The 13,763-nt window shown below is 36.5% G+C and overlaps 1 protein-coding gene across 7 annotated transcripts in view; it reads right to left on the bottom strand.

The window, feature by feature from the left end:
- RFX3 (regulatory factor X3) overlaps positions 1 to 13,763 on the bottom strand; it is a 296,992-nt gene that overhangs the window by 226,269 nt on the left and 56,960 nt on the right. For 2 of the 7 annotated variants that reach the window (XM_057549444.1, XM_057549445.1), the window contains one exon: positions 12,954 to 13,027. The exons of the other annotated variants lie outside the window; for them this stretch is intronic. In XM_057549444.1, the coding sequence (XP_057405427.1) occupies positions 12,954 to 12,987 (34 nt within the window). In that variant the 5' untranslated portion in view covers positions 12,988 to 13,027. The remainder of the gene's footprint in view (positions 1 to 12,953; positions 13,028 to 13,763) is intronic. 7 annotated transcript variants of the gene reach the window in all.

The following is a 13,763-nucleotide window of genomic DNA, read 5'->3' as shown; positions in this document are numbered from 1 at the left end:
TAAACAGAATAAACAAATTGTGGCATAGCCATACAATGAACTACGTCTCAGCAATAAAAAGGAACAAACTACATGATACAAGTACAATCTAAAAAAAAAAAAAAACAGGTACAAAAACTACATGCTGTATGATTCCATTCTAGAAAAGACAAGACAATAATGACATTGAGCAGAGGTATGGTTGCCAGGAGCCTGAGGACGAGGTAAAGGATTGACTATAACAGGTCATGAACAAGCTTTTTGGGGTGATGTAAATGTTCTACATATTGATATGATAGTGGTACATCACCATACACATTTGTCAAAACTCATCAAATTGTACACTAAAAAATTGAGTTTGTCAAAACTCATCAAATTGTACATCAAATTGTATTGAGGTAAATTATGCCTCAATAAAACCAATTAAGATAAAAGCAATCAAATATATACTGAAGACATACAGTAACTTACCTATCCAAGAAATAAATGCAATTTGTTTGATTTGAATAAGTAAAAATGCAAATGCTAAAAAAACCCCCAAAAGGTTATCAGTGGAAAAGTCAGTCACTGTATCATCCCTATGATTTCTATGCCTTTTTTCACTTCATTTATATTTGCAAAGAAACTATATAAGTACATGAGGACCTGCTTACTAACTAAGACATCTATATATTTTTAAAAATAAATGTATTTATTTATTTTTGGCTGTGTTGGGTCTTCGTTGCTGTACGTGGCTTTCTCTAGTTGTGGTGGCTTCTCTTGTTGCAGAGCATGGGCTCTAGGTGCACGGGCTTCAGTAGTTGCAGCACGCAGGCTCAGTAGTTGTGGCTCACGGGCTCTAGAGCATGGGCTCAGTAGTTGTGGTGCACAGGCTTAGTTGCTCCACAGCATGTGCGATCTTCCCGGACCAGGGATCAAACCCGTATCCCCTGCATTGGCAGGTGGATTCTCAACCACTGCACCACCAGGGAAGCCCCAAGACATCTATATTTTAAAGGACACTTTATTAAAATAGAAGACTCTAACTAATAACATGTAGGTCATTATGTGCCCCATAGGGGAACCTTCCCAAAGCCCTTACAATCTGAAGTCTTTACTCTATAAATCAGAGTATCAGTGGTCTGCCAGCATCTTAGTATCTCACTTCTAACAACCTGCCAATCCTGCCAGTCCTAAACTTTATCTCCTGGCAAATACAATATAAACCAATACTTATTGATATATCAGTTTGAATATATTACAAGTCACGTTAAAATATCCTGAAAGAGTAACTACAAAATCAAAGCTAACATTCCTGTATTGCAGGAGCTTATAGTACACTGGGAAGAGAAGGCATACATACAGGACACTTTTAGTAATAATAGAAGATCATATATATGCCAAAATAGAGTGATGAGTGATAAAGACAGGAAGACTGCTAGGGTAGAAAAGAAAGCAAACATGGACTAGAATGAGGTATGAGGGACTTGATCATTCCTGAAAAATGGGTTTGAAAAAGATGAGTGAACATGAGGCTGACACAGATGTGACTATGTGAAAAACATTTTCGATGGAGAAAGTAGAGACTACCTACCTGAACTGGAAGATTAGAGAGAAGTAGAAGATAAGGTTGGAAAGATAGGATTCATTTACCCAAGTAACATTTATTGAGTACCTGTTATATGTCAGGCACAGTACAGAAATGGAGCTGTTTGGAAAGAAATTCCAGTCTTAGGAATTTGGTCTTTTTACTCTGTAGCAATGAAAGTAATAGAGTTGTACAGAGCTCATGGCAATTTCACATACATTATCTCAACCAATCTTCACAACAAATGATTTTATAGAATGGGGAAACAGAGGCTTAGGAAGGTATATTTTTATGCTTAAGGTACTACAGCAAGAGACGAGGAGGAAAAAAAAAACAACAACCAACCAAGATCTTCCTACTCCTAGCCCAGTGCTCCTTTCTTGCTCTGTTCTCTATACTATTGAGCTCTTTTTCTAAGGACAACACTAAATCATTTTTTTTTAAAGTATGATGTGATAAAAGCAGTATTTTAGTCAAATACATATGCCCATGTTGTATCAGTTGAATTAGAAGGCAAAGAACATGGAAGCAAAGAGATCAACTAGTACTCTACTATAATAATCCAGGAATAAGTGGGAGCAATAGGAATGAAAGTCAGTATCTATGAGGCTATATAAAAAGGTTCAACAAGGTGTCTTATTTGAAAATGCCAAGAGGGGGCTTCCCTGGTGGCGCAGTGGTTGAGAATCTGCCTGCTAATGCAGGGGACACGGGTTCGAGCCCTGGTCTGGGAAGATCCCACATGCCACGGAGCAACTAGGCCCGTGAGCCACAACTACTGAGCCTGCGCATCTGGAACCTGTGCCCCGCAACAAGAGAGGCCACAACAGTGAGAGGACCGCGCACCACAATGAAGAGTGGCCCCCGCTTGCCGCAACTAGAGAAAGCCCTAGCACAGAAACGAAGACCCAACATAGCAATCAATCAATCAATAAATCTTTAAAAAAAAAAAAAAAGAAAGAAAGAAAATGCCAAGAGACTCAAAAATAACTAGGAGCGGGCTTCCTTGGTGGCGCAGTGGTTGAGAATCCGCCTGCCAATGCAGGGGACACGGGTTCGAGCCCTGGTCCGGGAAGATACCAAATGCCGCGGAGCAACTAAGCCCGTGCACCACTACTACTGAGCCTGTGCTCTAGAGCCCGCGAGCCACAACTACTGAGCCCGTGTGCTGCAACTACTGAAGCCCACATGCCTAGAGCCCGTGCTCCGCAACAAGAGAAGCCACCACAATGAGAAGCCCGCGCACCACAATGAAGAGTAGCCCCTGCTCGCCGCAATTAGAGGATGCCTGTGCGCAATAACGAAGACCCAACACAACCAAAAATAAATAAATAAAATAAATAAATTTATAAAAATTAAAAAAAAGAGCATATAAAGAATGTCTTTCAAAAAAAATAAATAATTAGGAGACCAGTAGAGCCACTCATAAAACTGAAATATCAATAAACAGATCTGTTTTGTTGAGGAAATCACCTACTGTGGTCAAATTATTCCCCAAACACAAAGATATTAGGTCAAACAAAATATAAGTCTTTACTGCTAAAACCAGAATAACCCAGGGTTTACTGCAATTGGATACTTTATTTACAGATATTTGTAACTGTCTAGACTTAACAGTCTAGACCCTCCACCAATCCCCAGAGGTACCTACAATCATAAAGCCCAGTAAGAGTTTACACCCACTTTCTGTAAACCTCTAAAATAGTTGGTACACCTAAAACTAAAGAACAAATGAACATGTGTTTAATTAAATCTATCACTGAGTCAAGGCTTTCTTTCAGGGGATCAGACTTATTTGCCAGTAACAAGTAAATCCCTAATCAAAGGCGTGCAACTGAGAAAGTATTTTAAAATCTATCTTACTTCTTAGATGGAAGTTATTTCTCAGCGCAGGGTTATATTCATAACTTCTCCCAAAATTCTAAAAATTTCCATTCTTTATATTAGTTTACAGACAACAATATTGGACTAGTAGCTCTTAAAATAACTATAACTCGAGATCCAACAGATAAACTAGTTTTTAAAAGGGATTAACAAAAAAGTGAGAGCTGAGTCCAAATAAAACCATATGCAACCCGAAGTGGAAAGAACAGAGGTCAATGCTACACTTTGCAATGGCCAGTAGAGGCTGCCAACGTACAAAGACATGTAGGGCTCCCCTCCACCCCACAGGCATACAAGGTGTTGCCACCAAAACAAAAAGCATTTCCATGGTATTGTATGAAGCCCAGCATTCTAGGCTCCTCACAGACCATTATTCAACAGCAATCACCAACTGTCTTTTCAACCACAGCTTCTGGGCTTCTGTCGAACAAACAAAGGAACTGCAGGATATTTTTTTTTTTTTTTTTTTTTTTTTTTAGAAATTTCATGTAATGTCTGCAGGATATTTTGAGTACTTTTGAAAGATGATCACACTTAGCCACTCTCTGGTCAAAAGAAATCACAAAGCGTTACACAATTACCTTTCCAAAAATGATCCCTCAAGTTTTAGAAACATGTGAAAATGGATATTTTCACTGAAGAACAGCTTGATTTACAGTCTTAAAATCCTCATTTGAATAGATGTATTATTTGACTTCTTCAAATAAGGTGAATCAGTTAGAGTTGAAGGAAATTTTCAGTTACTGAATACAGTCACAATATGATCTATAATTTGGAAGTATCAATCTTAAATTACAAATACTAATATGCTTAAAAAAAACTTCCTCACATTCGGCAGTCAGGTGAGATTCTGTCCGTCTGTGCCCCTCACCCAGAGCCAAGAACAGAGACACTCAAATATACCAAGTGGCAATCACTTCTTAAAATTCACTTCGTGAATCTGCTCTACAGTTTTAAGAATTGTGTATCTGGCCCTTTCTGAGCTCCAAAACACTGCTAATTCTTGTAGAGAGGAACTTTGCTGTCAATCACTGCTCCCTTTTGCCACACAAATATGTGCTGCAGCTTTCACTTGTCACTCCTATTGTATGTAATGTAGGCAGCTTAGCACTAAATCAATTTAAGGAACTGCAGAAGTTAAATACATACATTATTATGATGATGACAGAAAAGGCAATGACTGTCTCGCAGCTCCATTTGCTTTCTTTGTTAAGAAAGAAAAGCTAATTATCTGCAGCTGTCAACCATGAAGACCTAGACCTATTTAAGTCAACATTAGCCTTGGACAACTGAAAACATTTCTCATATTTTTGCCCAATTGTTTTCTTTTTGCAAGAAGAAATCTCATTACAAAATATTAAACATTCTGAAGGACAATGTAAAAACAAGCTGAAAAATGTAACACTAAACATTTGTATCCCTTTTCTTAACCAATTCATTTTAATATTTCAAAAAACTGACTGCCAATTTTTTGTAATATCCATCCTCTAATTAGCGTAGCCAAAATTTAGAAAGATATAAAGCCTCTCTACATAAATTCATATTAAAAAAACTCAACTGAAACCCCACAGATTAGTGGTTGCAATGAAATTACATTAAGATGATCAAAGGAGAAATTTTAGCCATTTATTTAATTAACAAAAGGAAAAAAAGAAAAACACGTTCCAAAGTTAAAATGCTGATAAATGACAGAAAATTCACACTGAATCACCAGCTTCTATGTTGTATAATGTTGTCTTTATCTACCAATGTTCCATTTTTCAATCTAGTCCATTAGAATCTAGAATTGAACAGCTAATTGGTTTTGAATTTTCTTTTTCCAAATTTAAGGATCAACTTGTATATTTCCTGGATATCAAATAAGAATGAAAAGAATACTCTTAATAAGTGAAAAAAACCCCAAGCTTATTATCATCAATATATAAACTATGCAATCTCTTAACAGTATGTTCTTAAAAGTTTTCAAAGGTCATTATTCTTAATTATGAACATAAACATTCTCTACATTTGCTCTTACTGAGTTTTCAGTGATAAAACATTATTTTCTTGTTATTTCTTTTGAAGAGGTCTTCTCACAGGAATACACTTAATAGTATTTTAAAATTCCATATTAAAACACTGCCCATTTAGCTGTCTAATGAATTTTTTAAACACATGTACCCCTAATATAAGCAAAACCAACACAGATAAATTGAAACTCAATCACGTAAGAAAAAATTTGACAAATGGCCTAACAGAATTATAGTTTTAAAAATAATAGCTTCATGTTAAAGTTCCTAAACCAGCCTTAAGGAGAAGTCTTTTCTAACTTCACCTAACCCACAGTTCCAAGCTTCTGATTTGCTACAATTCCCCCCTTCCATCTGAAGGAATCACTATTGTATTTGTAGGAGACAAGGAAGAAAAAGGTCAAGAACCATTAACAGCATAAAAAGCAAACTCATCTCAGATCCAAGAATCACATGTGGAAATGGCTAAGGTATAGACACAGACATGGCCTGTGTGATAGGTAAAGAAATAATATAATTAAGGAGCTACGCTACACCAAACATTAAGTAAATTTTCCACTGTCCCCAAACTAGTAATTGACAGGATCAAGATTCCATCGTAACTTTGGACAACAAAGCCCAGGTTCTTTTCATAACACAATACTACCTCCAAGCAGAATTCTTCCCTGTCTTTACATTTTTAGAAATCTGTATCTATCAAGATTGAGTGATGGTTGCCATCCTTTACAATTGATGATGCTGGTGACAGTGTTATCCAAACACATATACACAGCAGAAATGACAAAAATATGATTAGGAGGCAATCCTTTGTCTTAAAATGAGGAGGATAAGATAGGTGACCTTCGAGGGTCCTTCTAGCACTAACATTCTAATATTCTTTGGATTATTTATATTGCTAAGATATTTGGGAACAGATAAGAAGCCTGTGGCTATTTCTTTTCTAACTTTCTGAAATCTGTTCAAGATAATAATTCCCGGTTGATCACTATTTTATAAAAACTTAAAAATAGCATCTACACCTAATGTAACACTCACAACTCTGTGAGATGGATTATTATTGTACACAGGTGAGAGAAATAAGGTTCAAGATTGTGGTGACTCGGCACAAATCACCAAACTACTAATAGAGCAATTCCAAATGCAGGCCTGCCCTACTCACAACTGAGGACACTTCCCATTATGTACTAGATGCCACCGTAACTTTATACATCGCCATAACTTTGTTACATGCCCCCTCACTTGGTCCTCAGAACAACCCTGTAATGAAACAAGGCAGGTAATATTCTTCTGGCCTCATTTTACAAATGAGAAAACTGAGACTCACAGAGAATTTAAACCACTTGCTTTAGGATCCTTCAGAGTAACGGAAAAGTCTCAAACACAGGCCTCCTGACTCCACGTCCAGTGACTGTCACTGTAATTTTTACTGTCAATTATAAGTTGGCTTTAATATATCTTTGAAACATTTCTATGCCTACCCTGTGTAACCTGGTCTCTCTAAATCTGAAATCTACTAAATGTAATTGAGCTCATAAAAGCATCATGTTTATGCTTCCATATGACATAACTTATGTTTCCAATACAGAATTTATTTTCCAAAGATATCTGTCTATGACTGTCAAAAAGATTTCCACCCAGATTTTGACTGATCAAGAACAAGGTTTCTAATACTAGAAAAAAATCCTACTTGAATCCCAATGGAAAAAAAGATGCCTAATTTGGGAGTCCGTTAAATTATGAATCAGCCTTCTCCTTGCTTACATCCACTTAACAGGCCAGACAGTAGTACTGCCTTTCCGTCATTAATTCCTCAGAATCTTTCTAACCAAATGCACTGCCATTTCTGAAGGCCAGAATGATCTCATTTAGTAAAGCAGCTTCTTGCCCTTTCATTAGGCCCTAATCTAAATTACAGTATAAAGACATAAGGCTCTGTATTCGTGACTGGCTCATGAAAAAGGGCACTAGCTGGCCATGTGGCCTGATGAAGTCCTGGGACACAGAAGGGTCTTTTTTGGACTTTATCATTCCAAGAGCAGGGAATTTATTTTGAGCCAGAAAAATAAAATATAATCTTGGGCCACCTAATTCTGTAACACTCTATATTTGTTTAGAAAGGTCACTGTTGTCAAGTTATTGAATGTTATCTCTGGAATTGACAGGAAGAGAGAAGTTTTTGAAAGCAGGCCAGGAATATTAAAGCACCGGATATTAAGGTGTAAAGTAGTATTTAAAAGCTTGGGCTTTGCCACAGTTCAAATCCTAGCTCATGGCCTTGGGCAAGGCACCAGTTTTCTTAATCCATTTTACCCATCTATAAAACTTAGACAATAACATTCTAGAGGAATATTTGTAACAATAAAATGATGTAACAATTATACATCATTAGTCTACAGTTACCATTCAAAACTTATTCGATAATTATTATCTGTTAATTTTTGTTCTCCTTTTACTTTAGTTTGGCATGAAACTAAAGTTTCATTGCTTTTATTAAACCCTTCTCCAGACAACAAAGTGGAATTTAAATAGAGACTCACAATTTATGCTACGCACATAAAATATGTGGATTTTGAGCCTATCTTTAACAAAACTTCAGTCTGTCTTAAGCAAGTCACTTCTTTTTTTAATCAGATTTATAGCAGCAATTGTTTTGTTAGTGGAATGACTGGGTCACTGTGTCACTCAAGAATGAATGCTAAACAAATATCAAATCTGCATCTGAACTTCAGTGGGACTAGTACTGCTGTTTTACTGGACCACTGTCACAGTATCCTGATACTGTTATACGATAGTTATTTTCTTTGTATTAGGTAGTTTTCTAATCATGTTTCATAGCAGTACTATGACCCAACTATTGCAGCAACAATACGATCCAGAGGTGATACAGACAGGCTATTTACCCCCTTTCTCTTTGTGAAATCAGCAATGTGGCTAAAAACATAAAATAATTTAAACATACAGTTAGAAAAGCCACTCAATCAAAACGCCATCCAGAATGCTGCCAAACAGCACTGTTTTCAGTTCAGCAGGCCAGATTCCAGACTGACTTACATAACCCCTTTTGTATCTCAATGGTGGGCAAATATTTCACCTGCACTTCGGCAGGAATGGCCATCGTGATGTATTGAATTGAACTATCCCCACACATGACTGCTTTCTCCCAAATCAAAGTAGGCACTAAAAACTGGAGCAAAAGTTACAGTCTCAGGCTAGGAAACAACATTTCTATCTGTTTTCTATTTCAAGTATTAGCTGCTATGCAGTTTCCTGCTCAGTGTCAATGAAAATAGGTACACATCTTCCATTTGAGCTGCTGGGTGGGTTCTCTGCTTTCTCCACATCAACCTAAGAGATTTACGAGTTATCAAAAACACATTTCAAACTCCAGGTTCTAAGCAAGAAGACTACTTACAGATCAACAGACAGAAGTCTAACACAGAAGTACTGAATTAAGGGCTATAAAGGTAAGGATCAGAGAAATTTGTAAGCTTACACAGAAAAATAAATATGAGAAGCTCTCTTGACCAGCCTCATTTACCCAGCTTGCTAATTGAACCCACACTCTCCACTTCCTCTGCAACCATACGGACAGATGCCCGTGGTGTGCTGAAAACTCACGGCATGTGAACTACTCTCTGGTATGCCCCTCACTTCTGCTCCCTAATGCTGAGTATATCTTCTCCTCAAATCAGTAGTATTTGCTGATTAGGGGAGTTTCATTGTTACTGTAATTAACAAATTTAATTACATATTAGATAAACAACGAAAGCAAAAACAAAAGCTAATGTATCTTTAAAAACTAAGTCAAAAGCTTTGAAAGACTTGATAAAGGCAAGTCACTACAGAACAGTGCTGTTGACATAGGCAAGGGTAAGAGAAATATAAAAACTGGTGGAAATCATAAAATATAGAATAGTGGCTGTCAAACTTTAGCATGGAGGCCTTGTGAAAACAGATTGCAGAGCCCCACCTTCTTAGCTTGATTCAGTAGGTTTGGGGCGAAACCAAAGAATTTGCATGCTAAGAAACTCCTATGTGATACTGATGCTGCTGGTCTGGGAACCACACTTTGAGAACCACTGCTTTTCAATTCTCTATAGTTTTAATCTAGAGAAACAAAATGTAAACTGGACATGATTTGTTATAAATATAGATTTAAGAAAGACTTGTTGCTCCAGTCAGCAAACCCATACTATAAGGAAAGGGCTTGGCCCTAATCAAAAGACAGTCTATTTATATGCTTTGAATTAAAATGTTAGTGGGATGTATGCATCATCTTTTATGATCTGTATTAACTGACTTCTTTCAATTAATGGACAAACTATGAGAACCAAACTCATCAGAAGAGATCTCCTGTCACATACGGGTTATAAAAGTATTACCAGTCTAAAAATCCCTTCACCTTCACTATTTGTAAGAGGAAAATTCTAACGTGATAGAATTGGTTAAAAAACTTCCTAAAAACACAAGCTTACTATATCAATGAAGCATTTAAAATAAAAGTTTACGTATCACTATCTGCAATTTACATATGAGATTTCTGAGTCGGAGAGGATAAGAAACATATCTTAAGGTAATCAACCAAGCGGCAGAGTCAAGACTTGAATACAGATCTGCCCCCAAATTCAAAGTGGCTTTTTTTCCCCAAACTTATAACACTGAAGTATAATCTTTGGAAGAGTCAAAGACAAGTTAGAAACAACGCTGAGCTCCTAATCAATCCACATGTCCACAAAATAGAAAATGCCCAAATTTATTCAGCTGTGAGGACTAGATGGATTATGAGCATTATATCTTCTGTTTTGAATATGATCATAAGCATCATCCATAAGCTGTACTTACTATTAAATGGCTAGCTCATCAAATATAGGGCACTGGGAGAGAGCTGGTCTACCATCACTGAAGCAAAGTTTTTGGCAACACAACCCCACTTAGGCAAGAAATCTGTGGAGAATGGATGACAGAAAGATTCACATGCAGATGCAACAGGGTAAGTGAAATGGAGAAAACCATGTTCAGAGAGCGTCAGAGAAGCACATTAGGTATACACTGAAGAAACGCATCCGAAGATACGGCATTTATGGACTGCTTGGAAACAAGAGCAGACAAGCCACCCAGTGACAGCAATCACCACTATGATGATGCCATTAAAACACGCTTACCATTTTAGAAACTACAGGTAGTGACAAAAGCATTTTATCGTTGCCTTATAAGGTGGTGATGTCTAACGTAGTATCATATGAATTCCAAAAGTAAAGAGGATCATATCTGTTAAAGTATGAAGGAATTCAAATGTCCAGTTTTACGCATTCAATCTAATATGTTTAAAAGACTAGCCCCAATTAGTATTCTAGTATTTGAGATCAGGGAGCAGTGTGAAGATTTGTAATAATTATAGGAAATCTCCTAAAGTAGCTATTCTGTTTCTTTAGAAAGTGATTTAGGAGTAAATAAAGACCTAACATAACCTAGGAGTGGTTAGGGTGGCCACTATAAAACAAAACAAAACAAAACAAAAAACATAAAATAACAAGTGTCGGTGAGGATGCAGGGAAATTGGAACCTTTGTCCACTGCTGGTGGAAATGTAAAATGATGCAGTTGTTATGAAGAGTAGTATGGAGGTTGCTCAAAAAATTAAAAATAGAATTACCAAATGATCCAGCAATCCCACTTCTGGGTATATATCCAAAAGAATTGAAAACAGGATCTTGAAGAGATATTTGTACACCCATGTTCAATATAGCATTATTCAAAATAGCCAAGAAGTGCAAGCAACCTAAATGCCCCTCAATAAATAAATGGATAGGATGGATTGGGAGTTTGGGATTAGCAGATGCAAACTATTATATATAGAATGAATAAACAATAAGGTCCTACTGTATAGCACAGAGAACTATACTCAATATCTTGTAATAAACCATAATAGAAAGGAATATGAAAAAGAATATATATGTATAACTGAATCGCTTTGCTGTACAGCAGAAATTAACACATTATAAATCAACTATACTTCAATAAAAAAGAACTGAAAAAAACTATACTTCAATAAAATAAATTTTAAATAAATAAATAAATGGATAAATGGTATACCTGGGAGGTATTGAGGGTTTGGTTCCAGACCACCTTAATAAATTGAATATTGCAACAAAGTGAGTCACATGAATTTTTGGTTTTCCAATCATATAAAAGTTACATTTACAGTATGCTACAGTCTATTAACTGTGCAATAGTATTATGTCTAAAAAAATGCATAAACCTCAATTAAAAACTTCATTGCTGGGGCTTCCCTGGTGGCGCAGTGGCTGAGAATCTGCCTGCCAATGCAGGGGACACGGGTTCGAGCCCTGGTCTGGGAAGATCCCACATGCCACGGAGCAACTGGGCCCGTGAGCCACAACTACTGAGCCTGCGCGTCTGGAGCCTGTGCCCCACAACGGGAGGGGCCGCGATAGTGAAAAGGCCCGCGCACCGCGATGAAGAGCGGCCCCCGCACCGCGATGAAGAGTGGCCCCCACTTGCCGCAACTAGAGAAAGCCCTCACACGAAAACTAAGAGACCCAACACAGTCATAAAAATAAATAAATAAATAAAATAAATAAAGTATTAAAAAAAAAAAAAAAAAAAAAACTTCATTGCTAAAAAATGCTAACCATCATCTGAGCCTTCAGCAAATCATAACCTTTTGCAATAGGAAAATCAAGTCACCATAACAAATATAATAATAATGAAAAAGCTTGAAATATTGGGAGAATTACCAAAATGTGATGCAAAGACAGGAAGTGAGCAAATACTGTTGGAAAAATGGCACCGACAGACTTGTTTAATGCAGGGTTGCCACAAACCTTCAAATTTGTTAAAAAAAAAAGCAATATCTGAGAAGCACAATAAAGCAAAGTACAATAAAATGAGGTATGCCTGTACAACGGAACATTATTCAGCCTTAAAAAACAAGGCAGTCCTGTCATATTCTACAACATGGATAAACCTTGACGACATTATGCTAAGCGAAATAAGACAGTCACAAAAACACAAACACTGCATGATTCTACGTTTACGAGATATCTAAAATAGTAAAAGTCCTAGAAAGTGGAATGGTGGTTACCAGAGGCTGAGGGGAGGGGAGAAAGGAGAATTATTCTTCACAGGTATAAAGTTTCAGTTTTGCAAGCTGAAAAAGTTCTAGAGTTCTGTTGCACAACAATGGGCATATAGTTAACGTGTTGTACTGTACAGTTAAAAATGGTTAATCTGGTTAGAGAAAAAAACATAGGAATAAAAATGTCTTGAAAACTTTGGTAAGCTTATAGAAAAAGTACTAAAAAGGTTCACTGTAACTTGCTTAAGAAACAAAATAATCTTACTAGATTCAATTTTAATCATCATAATCTCTTAATAACACTAATTTCTATAAAATTCTAGGAATCTATGATTTAAATTTGTTACTTATAATGGAAAGGAGGTACACCATATCAGAATTACTTGGAGGACTTTTAAAATATTACTTATTCTCACCCAGAGAGACGCTCCCCGTTGAGTGAGCCATCATTACTGATGCAACTGTGCTACATTCTTCAACTGTGCTGGGACTGAAAACAGATTGAGAATTGCATTTTTAAATGATAGTTTAAATCAGTAATAAGAAAATTCAATTTAATCACTTTTCCTATAATAAGGAGATTACATGTATTGTTTGATATAATTAAACTTTCTTCACACTATAAAGCTAAACATGGGTTTTATTTTCTGAAGGCATATGTAAGACATTATAAGTGTGGCTGCTTGAACAATGAACAATCCTTGTTATGAGATCACATATGCATTTGGGCTGGGCACCCATGGAGAAGAGAATCAACAATATATGGAAAATGCAGGCAGAAATACCTCTCAAGACTCCAGAAATATTCTGTCCAGAACATTTTTCTTTTTGACAACCCTCTCCTATGTGCATTTATCTCCAGATGCCTTTTTCCCATGATCTCCTCTCTTCTCCAAAGCATTTTTCTCATTGTTTCTTTTCCATATTTAGAGGAAGGGGAAGAACTAAAATTTCCATACCCAAACTTTCAGAAACAAAATAAAGAGAATCTCTCATTTCCATACATTACTGTTTCATTTCCAGGGAAACAAAGCTACATTTTAAGAACCCAGGGTTAATGGAATCTTTTCACGTTGACCTCACTTTGGTGCATTTTTCTTATACCATATTTTAAAAATCTATTGATAAGTATCCAATAGTATCAAAAAATTAAGCCCCAAAGAGGATCCATTGACCAATTTTCTCTACTGGTAACATTCCTTAAAGATTATATAAACATATTATTT

The sequence above is a fragment of the Balaenoptera acutorostrata genome, chromosome 6 (genome assembly GCF_949987535.1).
Source record: "Balaenoptera acutorostrata chromosome 6, mBalAcu1.1, whole genome shotgun sequence".
Lineage (NCBI taxonomy): Eukaryota > Metazoa > Chordata > Mammalia > Artiodactyla > Balaenopteridae > Balaenoptera > Balaenoptera acutorostrata.
The sequence above is the reverse complement of the archived record's forward strand: the minus strand, read 5'-3'. Positions and strand labels throughout refer to the sequence as shown.